The sequence below is a fragment of the Drosophila ficusphila genome, unplaced genomic scaffold (assembly GCF_018152265.1).
Source record: "Drosophila ficusphila isolate 14025-0441.05 unplaced genomic scaffold, ASM1815226v1 contig_106, whole genome shotgun sequence".
NCBI classification, from domain to species: Eukaryota; Metazoa; Arthropoda; class Insecta; order Diptera; family Drosophilidae; genus Drosophila; species Drosophila ficusphila.
Genome location: NW_025063993.1, coordinates 1,315,713 through 1,336,039, shown reverse-complemented (window position 1 = coordinate 1,336,039; position 20,327 = coordinate 1,315,713). Strand labels below are relative to the sequence as shown.

General features: G+C 46.6%; 1 protein-coding gene across 1 annotated transcript in view; it reads right to left on the bottom strand.

Moving 5' to 3' along the window:
- Positions 1 to 151: 151 nt before the first annotated feature.
- LOC108088796 (myeloid zinc finger 1) overlaps positions 152 to 20,327 on the bottom strand; it is a 32,004-nt gene continuing 11,828 nt past the window's right edge. The window contains exons 3-7 of the mRNA XM_043209054.1: positions 5,926 to 6,832; positions 5,005 to 5,860; positions 4,276 to 4,473; positions 3,827 to 4,215; positions 152 to 2,761 (exon numbers count right to left, since the gene is read on the bottom strand). Coding sequence (XP_043064989.1) covers positions 2,183 to 2,761; positions 3,827 to 4,215; positions 4,276 to 4,473; positions 5,005 to 5,860; positions 5,926 to 6,399 — 2,496 coding nt within the window. The 5' untranslated portion in view covers positions 6,400 to 6,832 and the 3' untranslated portion in view covers positions 152 to 2,182. The remainder of the gene's footprint in view (positions 2,762 to 3,826; positions 4,216 to 4,275; positions 4,474 to 5,004; positions 5,861 to 5,925; positions 6,833 to 20,327) is intronic.

The following is a 20,327-nucleotide window of genomic DNA, read 5'->3' as shown; positions in this document are numbered from 1 at the left end:
AGACGCCTGCCCAAGCCGAAAAAGTCGTAGATTTGTATAATGCCAAAATTGTCTGCGTTACCCCGTGTACAAGGGAAATAAAAAGAAACAGACTTTGATATGGATCGAATTAATGGAAACTCAAAGAAAGATATACAAACACAAAATCACATAAATCATATAATAGTTTTATTGAAATAATTAAATAATAAGTTCAAACAAATTTGATAATCTTCAAGTTCTAAAAAGTGAAAACAAGTCGTATTCGAAGCTCTTGCTTTGATTTCAATAGAAACTAATTTGACTAATCGCTAAATTTCTTAAATAATGAGTAGATAATTGATAAGGTGAAGCGGCTAATCTAAAGTTAATTTCTGATCCTTCTCGATTTTTTACATTACATAAAATATATATATACTTTTATATATAAATATGTAGAAAACATATACTAAAAGATTAATAACAATCATAAATGCTTTGACGGTACATTGGAAAATTTGATAAGAAACTAAATTTGTCGGTTATATCCACACAGTTGGCAGGGGAAGAACTTAGATGGTGGGGGTCGGGTGGTTGTATATGTTGGATCAGATAGTATATAGTATAGGTCGGAAGCATGGTAAGTGTTTATCCATTAGGTTTTGACTATTGTTCATTTGTATGGCACCTGAAGAGTCACATTTGAATTGCCTGATATATAAACATGATGTTCCTCGCTCATTTCTTCTGCCTGCCCCGTGGGTGTGCAATTGTGTGGACATATTTGGGTTCAACGTATGCCTAATTACTAAATAAAAATTCAACATAAACTACACATAATTAGTTGGGGAAGACAACAAATGAATCCTAGGTCAAAGTACTTATGGATTACGCCTTAAATTTGATTTTTCGTATCTTTAAATTGCATTCCAGTATTATTTTATACACTTTTAAAAATCACATGTCAATTGAAATGAAAAAGAAATTTCTAATAAAAGTTTCGTGGCCTTGCGGTGCAAATTCCCTTGGCTTAGCCAAGCTACTCGCTCAGCGATAGCCGATCAATCGTATTTGTCAAACATAAATTCTAATTCACCAACATATCTAAAATACAGAACTAAAATTTAGAGATGCTGCTTCGAAAACAAATTGCTCAGCGCCAACGTCCGCGTTTCCCCTTCTTCGATTTCCGACCCCATTGTTTGCCCCCAAACAGATCCTAGCTGCCATATCTATCACGTCGCATGTCCAGACTCATTGCATCTGAGTTACCCTAACTTCACGCCTAAATCGTATATCTTCGGTCGATTGTATAGGATCAAGGCTGGCGAACTTTGCATCCACTCGAGTGTCCGTGTGCTTGTGTACATATAAATATTTGATGTGTTTGTAGTCTTTAAGATTCTTAAAGTGGTGCTTAAAAAAATTATCAAAAGGAATCGTATAACGTTGTGTTTGGCTCTCGGCTCTCCTCATTCTGCACTGCGCTTCTCTCAAACGTCCACCACTCGCATTTCATGTTTATGGTTTATATCAAAGGAGTTTAGAGTCCTTTTCAAAAAGACTAGTACTCGTCCTGTTTGCCCGGATGCGTCCCCTCTGCTCGGATCCTCGCGGCTCGTCCGTTCGGTCGCCATTACCAAAACTGTGTTTTGTGGTTTGAGATTAGTTTTAAAAACTAGGAGAATTTGTAAGTGTGTGTCTAAAACTAGAGAACTTATCGAACCTATGACGTATGGTGTACAGTGTGTGTTCCTCGACTTTGAGTTCCTGCCTCCTCCTCCTCCTGCTCCTCCTCCTATTGCTGCTCCTGCTGCTGTCTCTCCTACTGATGACATCATAGTGATCCGAATATCGAGTGTATGTGTGGATGAATGGGAATCGCGTGTGACAGAGTAGGGGGCGGCGGGGGCGCGGCCCCGTTCGCCACTCCCGGATGGCCTGGATGCCCCGGATGGCCCGGGTGGACCGCGTGGGTGGCCGGCGGCGGCGGCGGCAGCGTGATCGACAGCGTCACAGTCTGCGGCGCCGCCACGGGCGATGCGTGGGCGGATGAGGGCGTGGCCGCGGTGACGGCGGCGGCTGCTGCTGCTATGTGGTGGGCGGACGACGTGGGCGGCGGAGGCGGCGGCGGGTGGTGTTGCTGCTGCGCCGCCGACGACTGTTGCTGCTGCTGCTGTTGTTGTTGTTGTTGTTGTGCCCCAGCTGCTCCAGTGGTGGGATGTCACTGGGCCACCACGGAGGCGGAGGCGTTCTGCTGGACGACGACGCCGGGGGCCACCGAGTTGGCCACCGTCACGGTCACCGGCGGCGTGGGTCCTCCGTTGGCGTGCGCCACGCTGGGCTGCTGGGCCTGCTGCTGCGTCTGGAAGGGATGCTGGAAGGGCGGCCCGTAGCACTGCGGGAAGTACAGCTCGTTCTTCACCACCGACTGCTGGACGACGGCGGCGGCCGCCGCGTTGGACGCTATGCTGCGCACCGGAAGAATGTTCGCCTTGTTGTCCACCGCCGACGGGTTGTTGTTGTTGAGGAACTGCTGGGCCGCCAGGCTCTTGGCGTCGTTCATCAGGTGATTGGCCACCGAGGCCACCTGGGCGACCGCGTTGTTGTTCTGCTGTTGTTGCTGTTGCTGCTGCTGCTGCTGCTGCTGCTGTTGCTGCTGCTGCTGGTGTTGCTGCTGCTGCTGGCGACGCACCTTGGTGGTGTTGGGGTTCATGTGGTTATCGATGTGCTTGGTCACCTCGTTCTCCGTCGCGAAGCGCCGACGGCAGTTGGGCATCGGGCAGCAGAAGGGCCGATCCCCCTGTGTGGCAAGGTAAGAGACAACGGATTAGCACTATGGTCGGGCTGAGGCACTAGGGAACTATTTCTCGATGCCATGTTGGGATTTACATTAGAGCATCTCAAAAACGCCAGAGCTCGGAGTTCACCGGAGATACTTTTAGGAACACTTTCGACTTCTAACCGCCATCAAATGAGGCGTTATATAAAATGTCATAACTTTGAAAGTGTAAACTATTGAACGGGATCAGTTTAAAGTTTGAGAGCCTGTGCAAATCAATATGAACCTACTATTAGTGGGGAAACCCCATAAGATAACACTATAATTTTGGACAGTGAAATTGTTTTAAACGGTTAATCGGATTTAACGTTGAACTAACAATGGTTTGTCTAAGATAACAGTGCGTATAAGCGACTACTACCCACATGACCTTCCATTAAGATATATTTAATACCCTCGAAGACCGATCTAATTGAATTACACATGAATAGAATTAATGTATAATCTTGTACCATCCCTTTGTTACAGTGGCGTAGATAGGGGGGATCAGGGGGATCAATCCCCCCCCTTGGGTCTGAGAATTATAAGATGATAAAATCGAATTTTTCCCAGGCATGTGTTTTAATGTAAGCATAACATTTTTGAAGCGCCAATATTTATTTTGTCTCAATCTGCAATACGGCAATTAATGGTAAAACTCTCAAAATTAAAAAAGAATTTTTTATTCTGAGTCATATCCCCCCCCATATCAAAAAGCTATCTACGCCACTGCTTTGTTAACTCCTATATTTACAACCTGCTCAAGCTGCCACATAGCTGCCCCTTAATTATTAATTAATATACACTTTTTACTTTTTTACTGAAAAGATTTGTAGGCCAATGCCGAACCCTTGAGAGGCTTAAATGCCCCAGAGCGCTCTCAATAACTGGGTGCTGAAAAGGGACCTTGTTCTGAGAAACTTGTATCGCCGTTGTGCTCTTGACCTCTACTCCCCTCAACATGGCATCGAGACAACGCGATTCTGTGTCCGATCGAACAGCTTGACTTGCGGGTGGCTCTGACTGACAGAGGCAGGCTACAACTACCTGGTGGGTGCGCGTGTGCTGGTCCAGGATGGCCTTCTGCCGGAAGTCCTTGCCGCACTGGCCGCACTTGTACGGCTTCTCGCCGGTGTGGATGCGCAAGTGCTGGTTGAGGATGGTCCGCTGGCGGAAGAAGCGCGGACAGTACATGCAGCCGAAGGGCTTCTCGTTGGTGTGGATGCGCAGGTGCTGCGTGAGGTGCGACTGCTGGCGGAAGCGCTTGCCGCACTCCGGGCAGGGATAGGGTCGCGACTCGATGTGGATGCAGCCGTGCTGCAGCAGCGTCGTCTTCTGCTTGAACTCCTTGTCGCAGATGGGGCACCGCACGTAGAGCGGCATGTTCGCCGGCCGGACGCCGATGTGCTGCAGCACCTCGGGCAGTATCTTTTGGCCTGTGCGAGGGTCTGATTAGAAGGTAGCCGCCTCCAAGCGCCCCGCTCCCCAGTACTCACCCTTGCCGTCCTTGAAGTACGAGGGGTAGTGCATGCCGCCGCTGCCGTCCGGCGTTCCCTGCGAATCCTCGTCGTGGTAGCCACCGCCCGTGCCGGCGATGTCCCCCTTGGTGTCGTTGTCCTCGCCGGGGAAGGGCACGTCCGAGGGCCACAGCGTCGGGTGCGGCCCGTTCTTGAAGATGAGGTGCGGCGAGACGTCTGTGGGGGGACGTGTTGATCCGCAGTCACATGCAAGTAGTCAAGCGAGAGAATGCCACTGTTAGCAGCGCTTAAACTGGCGCGCAGCCGAGATACAAATCTTCGAAAGAACTGCCTGGCGTTCTGCTACATAGGGACGGATGGATGGGGGGTTTCTTTAATGGCTGCTGGCTGGCCGAGGCGAGTGGAAGGTGGGAACCGTGCTCTTCTTCCCGAGGTTAAGTTTCGCACAACGATCGTTTCAGGTCTGACTTTCGGTTCCGGCCTTCCGTCCTCGCTCTCGGCGAGCCGAGCATCCAGATGGGCATTACAATGGGGACAATTTCGATATGCGGCCAAAAGTGCGTTCAATTGCAGAGAGTACTAAATTTAGCAGGGAAATCGGTTGCCAAAGGGGTGAGACGAGCCGAGCCGAGCCCGAGGACCGGCCGGCTGCACCTAGCGGGGTCGCTCCTAGCACTATCCCTATTCGAATCTGTATCTGTATCTGCATCTGCATCGGTAGGTTAGTTATCTGTATCTGTCGCTCGCCTTGGTGGGTGCGCACATGCTGATTGAGGATGGCCTTCTGGCGAAAGTGCTTGCCGCACTCGGGGCAGGCGAAGGGCTTCTCACCCGAATGGATGCGTATGTGCTGGTTGAGAATGGCGCGCTGCCGGAAGCTGCGCGAGCAGTACGGGCAGGTGAAGGGCTTTTCGTTGGCGTGGATGCGCAGGTGCTGCGTGAGGTGCGACTGCTGGCGGAAGCGCTTGCCGCACTCCGAGCACGGGAACGGGCGGGCGTCCGTGTGGATGCGGTCGTGCTGCAGCAGCGTGCTCTTCTGCTTGAAGTCCTTGCCGCAGGTGAGGCACTTGAACAGCCGCAGGTCGCTGTGCGGCTTGTTCTTGTGCGGGCGTCCCGGGCCGTTGCCAGTCCTCCCGCCGCTCGTCACGCCCACAGAGCCCACGCCCACGCCCGCTCCCGTCGCCCCGCCCACTCCGGCGGCCCCGTTGGCCCCGGCCCCGCCTTCATTGGCATTGGCGTTCGCCGGCCCGGCGCTCTGCTGGCCGTTCTGCTGGGCGGGCAGCAGCTCGGGCAGCGCGTACGCCTCGCCGCCGCCGCCGCCCCCTCCGGCGCCTCCTCCGCCGGACTGCTCCATGGGCAGCACGCCCTTGTTGAGATAGTGGAGCGGCGGGAAGCCGGGGGGCGCCAGCATCCCTCCCTGCGGCGCCGCGTGGCGGGGGGCGTAGTAGTCCGGGGTCTGGAACCCGTTGCCCGGGTCGCTCTGGGGTCCGCCGTTCTGCTGGACGTGTGGGTTGCCCGGCTCGCCCGCATTGGAGCCCGAGTGCTGGGGGTCGTTGCTGCTTTGGTTCTGGTTGGGCGCCGAGTTCTGCTGGTTGGCCAGCTGCTGAAACGGAAACGGAAGGCGGTGTGAGTGGGGCCCTCGGCACAAAACTCCGGCACACGGCTTACCTGGCTCATGGGGTCCTCGTCGCCTGCCCCGTTGGCCCGCTGCTGCTGCTGCTGCTGCACCGAGGGGTACGGGCTCGAGGAGGGCGACACCTGCTGCTGGCGACCGTCGCCGCTGCCGTTGTCCCGGGCCTCCTGACCGCCGCCAGGAGGACTCTGCGGCTGTCCCGCCGCTGCGGCCACCGCTGCCGCCTGCGCAGCCGCCTGGGCCGCGTTCTGCTGCTGCTGCTGCTGCTGTTGCTGCTGCTGGGCGGTGAGGTGCTGCTGGGCCTGCTGCTGGATGTTGGGGTACATGTCGCTGCCCCACTGGGCGGGACTGGCGCCGATGGCTGCGGGGTTGCGCTCCGCGTCCTGCGAGTCCTTGTAGAGCACGTACGGCTGGCCCGTGTCCTGGGTGATGCAGTACATTATCTGGCGCGGCACCTTCAGTCCGGCTGCTATGCAGGCCGCAAAGGAAGCCGAGAAGTTGATGGCCATTGCTGCTGTCCCTCTGGTCGCTTGGTTATTTGTAGGTAATGGCTGTTCTTGGCTTTCTAGATTCGCCTGGCTCTGTGGCTCTTAAGTCGCTTTCGATTGGTTCGAACTTCGAAGTCCCTGCTTACTGACTTCTGATGCACATTTTCGGTTGTCGGGGTTATCCTGGCTTTCTCAGATGTGCTTGGCTTGTCGCCACTGTGCTCACTGCTGGTTATTTGTTTCTCTTCATGTTGATCAAATTTTAAATTCCTTTCTTCTTAAGTGTCTCATTTAATTATTTTGGTTTATAAACTTGTTTTTGTGGTTGGTTCCTCCGCTTATCCGGAAGCCGTTACGCTTGCTTTTTACTTAAAATGAAATTTTATCCTTTGTCTTTGTTGGTCTAAAACGGGTCTCAAAGATGTTTAATTGATGCGATTTTCCTTTGGATCAACTGAAAGGACAAGAGATAATTATTAATTGAGACAGTTTTAAGCACTGATTTCGGTAAGGCTTTAATTTGGGTGTAACAATAAGAGGTCTTGACCCACTAACCAGTTGGTAATAAACCATTCCGTCAGCTTAGCTCTGTGGTTGGCATGCAAAACGCATCCAACGCTCGGCTTCCCTGCAAACCCACAAAAAGTGAAAAGGCCGAAGACATTAGCAGAAATGGCTGGCAAATTAAAAACAATGAAGATCATCAGCGGCTGATTGGGAGGAGTGGCGCACAAATGGACACCGCATGCCAGCCAGCCAGCCAGTTCCCCAGTCCCGCCCGGCGACCCACAAAGCGGTTGTCCACATGTTCCTCCTTTGTTGTCATGCCTTGCCGGTCTGTCTTGACTCACTTGCCTCACTTGCCTCCCTGGCTCCCCTGCCTTTCGCTTTGGCTTCAGTTTGGTTTTATCTGCCTGCTGTGTTATTTTTGTTGTTTAACGACGATGACGACGACGTGCCAACTTTTTAATGCGGGATCAAGGTCTCGGAGAGCGTGCGCCTCGCACAACACAGGCACTCCACAGCCCCGGGCAGAGTTCCAGAGTTCCAGATACTCTGGCGCAGAACGCCATATATCCCCGGACAACCCGCATGATGTCGCGAGTGCTAACTGTTGACTGATCCATTAGTAGGTGTCTCCGCAGTACAAAGCCCAAGTGTTCACTAGTGGTGTAGGCCCTCATTTCAACCGCTTTTCAATGAATGCCATTTGATGTCTCTTCCAACACCACAGAGGCTTCGAATCAAGAAAACCTTGATACCAATCATTCATAATCCAATATACATATGGGCATATACAGGATATTCATATGTGGAATCTTATACCACTGTTTGCCAATCTGAACAACAGCAGCATTTTACTAATAAATAATCCATCAGACATGGTTCAGTAGTTTTTTAAGCTTTTTAAAAGAATTTTCAACGAAAGGACCATTCGGTAGGGATTAGTTAAATTATAATTTATTGATATTTCGTGGACCTAAAAATATTTCTAATTCACTGACTGATCTATATCGAAGCGATCAGTTTTGCATACCCAGTCAGGAATCGGAAACCGAACATCGGGAATCGAGAATCGAGAATCGGGAATCGGGATCGACTATCGAGTGCCGGCGAAGCGGAGAGATCCAAACTACCTTGAACCCGCGAATGAACGCAAGCTGCGCGACACTCAACTCCACACAGATGCATTCGGGCTGCGTTCTCGAGCGATTGCACTTCGTGTCAAATGCAGGAGAAGTATGTACACACATATAAATATACATATACATATACGTATATGTATGTACGCCGTCACGTTGCCGTAGCTATTTGTGAATTATTGCGCTCCATTGGCGGAGCAACAGCATTTGCAATTTATGCGTTCGTTGTCGTCGCAGGTCGCCTTCCATTTCGATTCCGCGTCACTATCTGCAAGCTCGGGGTGTTTACTTTGTTGGCTGCCCCGCCGATCTCCCACCACTTCCCTTGGCCTAGGTCAGACTGTTCTCCGCCCTGCGATCTCCGCCTGCTAGTGAAACAGTCTTACCAGATAGCCGTTCTGTCCCCGGATTTGTAAACATAGAGGATATAGGTTAGAGCAGGGCAAAAAACGATGTTACTGGATATTTTTTCTGGAACATCCACGTCTTCCCTTTCAACCAAGAGATAGAAATACATTTATAGATTAAAATTGGGGGTGTTAACAGCTTTGCGTTTTGCGCAACGGACAAGTTTTTAAAACTAAGTTAATAAAATTATAACTAATTTTTTGGAAGATTGTGATTAAATGTATACGAATAAATTTGATAAGAAAATATACTTCAGACAAGTTAATAAAAAATTGAGTTTGCTAAAGTACACTTTAAAGTAAAAATATACTTCTTTCTTTTACCGCTATATAAAATACAAGTACAATCTTAATGAAATGTTGAAGATATTACATTTACGTTTACTTAAGAGATTAAGAGATTAGAGACTTTAAAAAATTAGAATTTACCGAATTGTAGGTTTTGTTATTTTAGACATTTACATTTGAAATATTAAGAAGTTGCCAAAGATTTTATTCTCTTTCGTATTTTTAAGTCTGATATTTATGCAATTAAATGTCTAAAAATGAAGGAGAAAAAAATAACCCCACTTTATGTTGGAAAAATTCAAAGTATGGAAGTAAACTGTTTATTTCTGTATGTACTCCACTTTTCGACCGCTTATCGCCAGCGAAACTGAGTCGCCAATTTCTGGCTCACGCTTCGCTGGCAGTGAAAGTTGTCAACGCGCCCGTTCCCAGCTGCAGCCGCTGCCCCACCCACCAGTCGTGGTCCACTTAAAGGGGAGAATGATATTTCGGTTTCTATTTCTATTTGAATGGCGTCCAACAGAGAGCTAGCCAATGAGGCCGTAGCTCATTGCCAATAGCGAGCTTGCAGTTTTCGCGCTCGTGCCTCCAGCATGTGCACATGCATCGGCGTGCAGTACGAGTATCCGGTGTCTTGTAACGAGTATCTTCTTGTGCAGCATGTGTCTTGCCTCGGGCCTAAGCCGTCAGGTGTGAAGTAGGTGGAGCCTGCCCGCAGCAGTCCGCCCAGCTGTGCTCCCATTACGCGGTGGCACTGCATCTCTTTGGGCCTGGCTGCACACTCATTGAGGACGTAACCGAAAGCTACTAACACAATGGTCAACACCCCTCACTTCGAGTGAGGGAAATAATCTGGCATTCGACCGTGTCACCCTGCCGCAGCAAAGCAAGATGATCGTCAAGTAAAAGGTCGCATAACTCGAAGCTTAAAATATCTAAGCGGCAAAACAGTTGTATTCCATTTTATTCCTTTTTCCTTTTTTTTAGGTTCTGTTAGTCTTATGCTTGTTGTTTTGCTTGTGCATTTTGTCTTGCTTAGATGAAATGCCCACCAGTTTCAAGTTAAAAACAAATTATATAACGATTGGAAAAGTAGCAACCATTAATGGATATTTGTTTAATTTAATTTCTTGTAAAAACAGAAAGCGGTAGTTCATAACTTTATGACAATTTATAATGTATAAATTTCTGAGATATTTTTTAATCACAACAGTTAACTTTTCCCTTCATAATTGCCTCCTTTGTCAGACAATATTGTTCTTAAGGTAATTGATTTGGTTGATTTTTAAAAATGAGAGCAAAATTCCAGAAACTAAGCTTTAGCTACAGTGATCGTGGGAATGACTATAATAAAATTGTAACATCATTTGTATTAATATTAAAAATCATTTAAATAAAAGAACTGATTTCTTCAAAATTCCAAACCATGGTTGTGGTTTTTTACGGATGATCATAAGTAAATAAATAGTATAATCGAAAAAGACTAACAACTTATGCATTTTTAAAGAAGAATATTTTATTAAAATTTTGAAAGCATCAAGTTTGCTATATCAATCAGTTCGTTGTTCTCATACAAGCGCACTTTAATAGTTGAACCTTCTTTTAATTTTCTGATTTAATGCCTATCTTTTGTACCCTTAACCAGTCGCCAAATAGAACTCGCTTCAAGGTTAAGGCAATAAACAAAAAACACCAAAATACACAAATTGCCAAAAGTTTTTGCGCTTGTTGCTGCACCAGCAGACACAAAAAATGAGCGGCAAAACATTTTGGCGTAATTTGTGCAGCTATCTAATTCAATGTGCAAAAGCTCTGCCAACGACACACACACATACACAACGAAAAGAGCTCCAGAGGGGTCCGAGTGGGGGAGGAGAAATGCGGGGGAAGAGAGCGCACTACAAAGAAAAAAAGAGAGAGGGAGCGCATAAACTACAGCGACAGGTATAGAGATGTGAGAGTAAATAAAAACAAAACGAAAATAAGGCAATAAGTGACTCACAAAACAGCCGAATGGGCATTTTTTCTTCTATTTATGTGTGTTCGGAGAGCGTTTGCAAAAAAAAAACTTTGCTGTCTTAGGCTATCTGCGTTGCTCGTATTTTTTGGCCCACCAAAATAATTGAAAACAGGAATTTAGATAAGACCCATAAGACCCCAATGTCGGCAGTTCTCCGAAGTGGATTATTGTTACCCTTTCAAAGGGTATAGGAAAATTCAAAGGCAGTTATCTCATTTTTAGCCAAATAACCGTATATATGTACATATAATTGGCGCCCAACTCTGGGATTTGTCGTGTGACAACCAACATTTCTACCGGCAACGAACTCATTGCTCGACGGCAAAAGGCAGTTCTACAGCACGCCACACATGAATTAGGAGTTGGAGATGTATCTGTTAGATACACAGGCTAAAAAAAAACGAAAAGACAACTACGACAAACACACACGCACACACAATTAAGTGATTTTGCTTGTTTTATAGCTGAACATTTTGTGGATTTTAGTTTTTTGTGCGAAAAAACATTTTTGCTTATAATTCATCATATTCCTTTATGGCCTGACATTCGCACACATTCGTAGCTACGCGCACACACAAATGCCCTACTCTTTCGGCTCCCTCGCCATCCCCCCTTTTCCATCCCCCAACAACGACTCAACCCAGACACCAAAAATATAAATGAATTCAGCCCCAGGGAGAATTTCGCAAAAAATCGGAGAGCAAAAAAGCAAATAAAAATTGCAAATGATTTGTGGCAATTTTTGTTGTTGCTCTTGCTTTTAGTTTTGCGCCTTCTGCTTTGAGCTTCTCTGCTCATTAGTGCCGTTTTGTGTGTACCCCGTTCCGCGCCCCGCTCTTACCCCCTTCAAACCGCCGCCCCCAGCGAATCTCCTTTGCATTTGTCAACTTGATTTACGCGCAAACATTTTTAGTTTTGTATCTTTATGCTTTCAGTTGGTTTGGTTTGGTTCATTCAATTTTCGCAACCTCTTGCTCCCTCTGGAGTCTTTACCAACTGCAGTTTTATCGGAACGGCGGCCTTCTCATCGAAGATACTAAATATTCGTCGCTTTTATGCGTACAGACTTTGCGGGCTCGTAACTCTTACCATAGGGATCCAATTATATTTTAACTCAGCTACTTATTCGTATCTACGCTAAGGGCTCCCAAAAATCCACCTAGTTCCTTTTATTTGGTGTTTGACACACTGTGAAGGTGAGTCTGTGTGTGTGGCGGGGGGAGAGCGCCAACGGCTGTATTAGTATGTATACAGGGTATAAAGACACTAACCTCAAAATGCTGATTGCGGCAGGCAATGGCACGACTTGTCGAAGCTCGGAACGAGGGAGCTGGAGGAAGCATGGGCGAAAAATTGCAAATTGCAACGGGCCGCGAACACAGGCGCAGTTCGGAGCGCACACAGATGCACGTGCTCACACAGACACCCCCGAAACGAGCCGAAATTCGCATAGACACCACTACCAGTGCAACGCCGTGGCAGATACACACAGATACGCAGATGCAGTTGCAATGTTGCAAAAAGCAAACTGCCGACGATCGCGAAATAGCTTCTGATTCCGCTCAGTGGCATTTGCTATCATTCCAAAGACCCTATCCACTTTCCATTTGGCGGTTCTTCATCAGCCTTCTGTTTGCGCCTTGCCCCTCCTCCTGCTGCTTCCTCTTTTCTCTTGGGGCGACGTTGCGTATACGCCGCGTTGGGTGGAACTCTGCACAGGTAAATTATGCGTTGTTTATTCAACACTTGCCCGCCTGGCGATTGTTTTCGGTGCACTCTTGCGTTTTATTTCGATTTGTGTCGCTGGTCGACTACATTTTTAGTTATTTTTGATAGCTGCCTCACAAGTTCTCGACGGGAGCGCTCTCCGCACATGTACGTACGCTGTATACAGCTTTTTTATTAGATGTCGGCACGAAAAATCGAACAAAATGCCAAAAAATAACAAACCGAACGCGAAGCCAACGCGAATCTGAGTCCGAGCCGAACCGAATCGAGACTCAACGCGACCCAACTTGACTCGCCTCTCAGCAATGCCTGCCTCGTCGTCTGAAACGTTTCTCTGGCTGCGTCCGTGTCTTGCCTCTTTCTCTTTTTTGTCCCCCAGGTTTTGCAAGTGGTGAACGGAGCATGGTGTGCGGGAGCGCGCCAATATTTAGCTTAGGAGTTGCCGTTGCCAGCCGAGAGAGCGCCACCTCGGAGAGGGAGAGAGACTCTCTAAGCTTTTTTAGCCAAAACATCGCGAATTTTTTCAACTTTTTGCCGGCGAGGGAGCCTGCGTCAGTGTGGGTGCCGCGTGCGTCTTACACAACCGCCTTGGTGTTAGTGCAGTCTCTCTTAAAGCTCGTTCACGAGATCTGTTGACAGTTGTCTAGTGTTCGGGCAGCTACGTCGCAGTCGCAGCTGCAGTCGGCGCAGCAGTTCTTCTCTGCCGCCGATTTTCTCTGCCCCGTTTTATGGCAAATCCTATCTACTCCTTGTTTCCTATACGCGCTCGGCCGATTAATATGCATAGTGTCCCAGAACGAGAGGTAGCTGGGGACCGCTTTCAAAGGTGCCACGTCACCTTCGCCAGGAAACACGAAAATGCAGTTCGATATTTATACCTATACTTCGAGGGGTAACCTAGATCCAGACAAAACTTTTTTGTAAAGTTAAACTACTTAGTTATTTTTGGCAAAAGACACTTCTAAAAAGATTAATATGCTTTATACATAAATTCAAGTTCGAGTTATCGGGTATTTAAAATAATGGTTTATTTCGCATACCAAGACATCTGGGTTGTAAGTAAAGCTCAAATGGAAGATTGCAACAATGAAATCAATACACCAGCCACCAAGAAACGATGTAGCACACACAAATGTTATGGTTCGGTTTCAAATTTTATTGACAAACCTTTGAGACAGTAACTTAAACTGCGAATAGAATCTCTCCCAATGTTAATCATTTTAATAACCCTTTTAATATCATAACAGCAATCTAAGCGAAACATGAAAGTTAAAAAAATATTTTCTATTTTGTCAATAACATTCAAATCAAAAGCTCGGCGAAGATTAGCCAGCTTTTTTGTTGTTAAGGGAGTATACCATAACTTAACAAACCTTATCGATTATCAATAGTACCTAACACTCTGAGATATCTAGTGGATCATGTTTATCTGTTTATAATGCTCGATATTAATATGTATCAGATATAGAAACTACAGATTCTTATTGCCAAATCAACTCGACCTTTGGACCTGCTGACCAAACACCAAAACCGTTAAGGCAATTATTATTTGGCACTCAAGCGTCGCACCCATGGAGGCGACCCCCGCAGATTTGGATTGCGGGCTTTTATCGTGCCAGAAAATTTGCAATTGTTCATTTGCTTTCGCTGCTTTCCGGGTTGGAAGCGGTTTTCCAGCGACTACGAGTGACAGGTGCAGCTTGTTGGGGCAAGGGGGGCGGGGAAAGAGGCGGCAGCATGTACAAATATAAAGTAAATTATTGTATGATGTGTATGCATTATTGTATAAATAAACAGCGCTCTTTTTATTTTCTCTATAAACAACAGAAACAAATCGAGCAGATATACTAGCTCCCCTCCCTCAATACATATGTGTATGTATGTACATATGTATGTATGTATGTGAACATACATACGCTGCTGACATCGTGTCTTTTGTGCCGTTTTTGCTGCTTGTTTACTTTCGATTGGTTTTTGCTTTATTAAAAGGTTTCTGCATTGCTGCAGAAACGGGAAAACACGAAAAATTACAAGTTTTTTTATGCTGCTCACAGAAAATTAATCAAAATGTCATTTCGAAAGAGAGCAAGAGCAAGCCCCCCGAAAAGCGACCAATCTGGCATCTTCCAAGGGAAGATGGCCAAGAATAAACGACGTTTGGTGCTTTCCGAGATGTATTTCTACCTCTCAGATGCCTCTGCTCTGCTCTCGCTCTCCATTTGTGCATCTGGCGGGCAGTTTGCAGTTTAAATTTAGCACTTTTATTGCATTGTTGCCAAGATTCTTCCTACTGTTCAACTTCTCGTGGTTCCTGTGAGTTGTTTACCAATGCATTCAGCTGTTTTGCTTTGTGGCTCTGTATTTGTACCCGTTGTAGGTGTCTTTGCGCCTGACATTTTGGTTCAGTAACCTATCGATCTGATTTTGTTTACCTTTCCGACTTGATAAATTGAAAGGGCGCAGAGAGCTCCGGGGCATTCGCAAATATTTTGGCATGCATATGAATGAAATCGACTTTGTAAAAAGACGACTAAGCCCACAATGAATCAAGACTAGATATTTGTTTGTTTTCGATGGTTTCTGCTAAAAACATACTATTGAATACATCGACAGTCCTTAAAAGGTAATCGACGGGCGCTAAGGTGTGAGTATTGGCCACTTTCCATGGTCGGGCTTCCCTTTGCAGCGGCCTATCTATGCAACTGTGCATCTTTGCCGGCAGCGACCCAAAGCAACATGTCAAACGAGTCTAATGCAATTACCTTAAATGACTGCAAAAATGCAATTTAGCGAAATATGTTTAAAACTCGGAAAACAGCGAATGGCCAACAGCTTAGGTGTCGCGAGCATTTAAGAAGGGGCCGACTCAGCCGCCCAAGTACAGTTGGCAGGTGCCAATAAATGCAGCCCTGCGTAGTTTCCCCACCCCTGGTTACTTTGTTGTCTGTCGGTCCGCCGATCGGTCCATGCGTAAAGTGTGAAAATCCGCACGCACCCAGCAAAAGCCTCTCAACGCACGAAAGCCTTGGCTAGCCTTGTCTCCAACTCACGAGTCTCAGCCAACTCACGGCTCTTTCCGTTTAATGGCATTTGCAGGTAATAGGATTAGTTTGGGACCAAGGGTCGCACACCTCTTCAGCAACCCCAAGCCTGTGTGTAGCTTCACGGAAAGTAATAGCCACACTTTCAGTTACGAGAAATGTTTCTGCTCTAATTTAGAATTTTTTATCCTTATCCAAATAAAGTCTTTAAATATATTACTTCGTAACAAACTAATATTTTTTGGAAACAACATTTGGAATCAGAACATGCTTTTCTGAATGGCTGAGTTTTAATTTGAGTGTATCGTATAATAGCCTGTACACTGTTTTCTGCCCCACGCTTTCAACTGCCACTTCTACTCCCGAAGCGGAAACACTTTCAGATGTTGTGCCAAAAATTTGCCCTGGAACTAAATGAGTTTTGACATAGTTTCCCCCGTTGTAGTGGCTGGATTAACTGAAGTTGGGGCAACGGGGCGTATGCGAATTTTTACGTCTGGCAACTTTTTGAGGGCCCTTTGGGGAGTGTGTCAAATTCAAATTCAAAGTGGAGACCCTCGCCAAATAACCAACAAGGCCGGGGAGCTTGGACCACTATTTTTTGCACACAGAAGGCTAAGTGAAAGCATCTTTAAAGAAAGAATATTTTTGTTTTATCTATTTCTCGCTTGTAGCCACTTCCGCTTATAAACACTTCAGCCTTGCTCAATAAACTCTATCGCTCTTTCTGCTTTGTTTACCCAGCTTGAAAGTGAAAACTGTGAGATACGTCGTCGAATGCTTCCCTTTGCTTAATTTTCCTCCGCGTTGGGGGAACAAGTTTTTATGGGCAGAAAAGTTTCCGCAGACAGCCCCCAGACAAAAGATGGTTCAAATAGGAATTATTTGAGCAGGGCCTCAACAGGGGAGCTTCAGCATGTGGTTCCACACTATATTTGCCAGTTCTTAAACAAGCTTATCAGAGCCATAGACAAATTTAAGCACCAGACCAAGACCCATTGGCAGCAACAGCCAACTATAAATCAAATGAGGTAAATTTGTGGCAACAATGGAGAGGAGAACACCAACACGGAATGGGCTGCTAACAAAGTTTCCACTGCATTTAAATGCAGTTGCTGGTTTCAAATACTTCAGCTGCCTTGCCAACGCCCCTGAAACGCCCCTCCCGGTGGCAGACTGCATTTTTTACGAGGGCTGGGCTCGGGGCCGGTCGAGTCTGACTGTATTGTCCTCGCAGCCATGCCGCATGCCGCATTCCCCATGCACTTTTGTGCTGTTTCTATTTTTCAGCAGTCGGCCAGACAAAAAAGTACTTGTGCGAGCACTCGCAATTTCTGGCTTTGGCCAGCTACACAAAAGTGCGCCAAAAGGATTCAGTGTTTGGGAGGAGGTTCTGAAATCAGAATGCACGTGAAAATGCCAGGTGCAGGTTTTTGATTCTTTTATCCGCGTCGGTGAAATACGCTTAAATTAAAGAAATGTTAAGGGATCACGTCTCATTGTGGGTCCTTTAAATCGTTTTTGAAAGTTTTGTAAGGATATCAGTTTTAATGCAGGGAACTCCCTGTCACTAAACAAGCATTAAATAAATCGAAAAAAGATCTATAACACGAGCAATAAGGCATACCTCATCTGTTTTCTCTTTCTATTCATAACAAACCCTTCACCCAGTAACTATTCGTCGTCTAGCTGGGCGAAATGTTTATTGCATGGCAACTAGCGACAACAGCGCTATGGCAGCCTGTGAATAATGGCAGCTAACCACCCATTCCCACCCCCTGTTGCCTCATTCTGCTGCCCCGCAACCCCGATTCCAAGCCAGCTCCAAACTCACCCGTTCGCAGAAAGGCGGCCGGACCATCTCAGTGCGGGCGTATGAAAACATTACGCATACGCCCCGTGCTGCCTTGCGATAGGCTGTTGACATGCATCGGCCAACCCTCGACCCCGCCATATTGTGTCCCGTTTGTTTTAAATAAAATAGGACAAACAGAAATTAAGTTTTTTCATCTTTTGTTGCGGCACCTGCGGTGGTTAGCGAGTATGCAGGCGTGGTTGGAAGTGAAGTGTAGCTTCTCTGGCGCGTTTCAATCAATGTGGAAACTACACCCTTTCCTGGCCGAAAATCCCCCTCTCCATCCCGCTAATTACGAACGCAGTCAATCGGGAAAAAAGGCTTTTCAACTGGTCCCCATTCGTTTTGCCCCCGGCATGTGGGAACTCATTTCTCTGACTTTTGACTACTTCAAAAGCTTTTCGGTTAGTATTCCCTGAAACATGGAAAAGCCTTTTTTATGCATACCTTCAGCAGACTCGACTCCCTGATGTCAACCGACTTCCGGCCTAGTTGCCCCGATTGAATGCAGGCACCTATCCACATCTCTATCCAGCAATCCATCTACCCGAGCATCTATCTGGGCACAAATTCAGCCGCCCACCCAAGGCCAACGAAAGCCCTCAATGCGAATTAGGTGGAGAGCCACCCGACTACACATGTGGGAGGCTCTTCACCTGCTTCCCGCCCTCCTTTGCCTGGGGTTTGCCCCTATGATTGCCGTTCTAGGTGGTGCTTTCTACGACTTTCACTTGCGGCTGCAGCCGAAGAGGATTCGCTTGGATGTGTCGAGCGGAAAGTTGTTTTGAATATTTATGAAGCGCTCTTGAACAAGTCGAGGGGATAATTACAGTTGGCTGGATCGGATTGAAACAGTGTTTCCTAATCCGCGTGCAGGGGATAAGTGCTGATGGGATTAGATCGCAGAGCCCAGAAGAGGGGTGCAGTTATGGCAAGACCCGTAATCACCTTGTTTCGGGCGGCAGACGAAACCTTCGGCAGCGCAAAAGAACACCAACATACATCAATTCTGATGTTATAAACAAAAACCAGGCCTCTCTCCCCCCCAATAATATGTCACGTTTGCTCTAGACTTTGGAAACAACATTCAATGACAAGGCAAAAAACGCGCAGAGACAGAACAATATTCGCAGCAGCTGCAATAAAATTAAGTGAAACGGCATGGAAAAGAATGCAGCCGAAAAATGCAATTTGCGCGCGGTTCAGCGCGTTCGGTGGGTGGCTGGGTGGCTGGGTCGCTTGGGTGGGGACTTCGGTGGCTTCCACTGTTGCCAACTGCAAGCGCAGCACCAATTTCAAAAGGGAAGAAGAAGCTCGGCGAATGTAAATTAAACTTGTCATTAATGACATGGCCCACACGTAGAGCTGCGGATACAGCAACAAATGCAGATTCAGATTCCCAGGGATAGAGAGCGAAAATATAATTGCGCTCTTTTGGGCGACGCATCGCCAGCTTCAACACATTAAAAACTGCAGCTACTTTCTGGTGAGGGGCAGGGGGGTGGTGAGTGGGACGGGATGGGGCTGGGTTGGCAGACAGTCTCCGTCCCTGTCGCACGTCCTCGTGTGGAAGGACACTCGGCAACTGACCGTTCGGCCAGGCTACCCCTTTCGGTGACTCCACATACACACCCCCTTCGCACACACTGCCCACGCCTCTGCCGCTGTCTCTGCCTCGGCTGCTGCCTCTGCTGCGGTCGCTGCGCATACTGCTTGCCGCCTGCCATTTTCCGTTAAAAATGTGTGGAGTCAACTGTACTTCACTGGCCACACACACACTCTCACAAGCAATTTTATATACGAATTTTATTTCAATTCATTTAAAATATGTGTAATGGCTGCTTTTTTCTGCTGCTGCGGGCGCTCATCCTTTCGACTTTTGTGTTTCGATTGCCGATGGCCACCCACCACCGCCTCCTCCGCAAGCTTTTAATGGGCAGCGCGGGTGGGTGAGGATTGGAGTTGTTTCTCGCGGCCCTTGGGTGTCCGTCGCGCGTTTTTTCAATAATTAATTTTTTGCGCGTAAGTGAAATTTGCATGTAGATGAGTATACAGCGTGTGTGTAAGGACACTATACATAGGCTTTACGTACACATGCATGTACGGGTCCACCTACACATGTGCGCCAGTGGGTCCCTGAGGGGCTGTTATATACGCCCCACGAACATTCATACGGTGCATGTATTGTGTTTCTGCGATCCGCAGTTTTTGTCGCCATATATTTCTTTGAGGTTATGCCTTTTGCCCTATTTGTATGGTTTAGATCTGTATTTTTACTAGCCCCCAATACCTGTATCTACTCCTTTTTCATTTTTAGCCCAAAAGTTTTTGTTTCAAAGGAGTAAGGAATATACAAAAGATCATTCCACAAATATATATGTGTATAGGGTAGACAGTCATCAACATTCATACATTTGGAACTACAGTCCCGATAATTCGAAATGGCAAGGGGATCACTTTTTTTACGAATTAGACGGGAATTCGATTTATCGAGATTTTTATTTAACGGGGCTCAAAAATGAAAAAGTCGAATAAACGGGGTTTTTACATTTCACATCATGTTTACATATGTATTTAACTTTATTAAAATTAAACAAACATTATAAGTATGTACATTCATTTGTGCGTTTTTCAAATTTAAGGAAAATTAAACAATAACATAAAATTATAACAGCGAGAGAAACACAAAATTCATAATGCTTAGCGACATAAAGGCGGCATTGCTATCTAAAAAATCTAACGGTGCTTTAACTACAAAAAATTTCGCATCGCATTACGATTTATAAGAGGTTACGAAACAAAATTACGATTTATAAGAGGTTCAATATTCTTTGCTTTGCGCAAAATACTACGAATTAACGAGGGTACCAAAATGTATGGAATTTTTACGAATTAAGTTTTTTTCAAGGGGACAGAATTTTTTACGAATTATCGCGATTTTCGATTTACGATCTACGTAAACTAGTC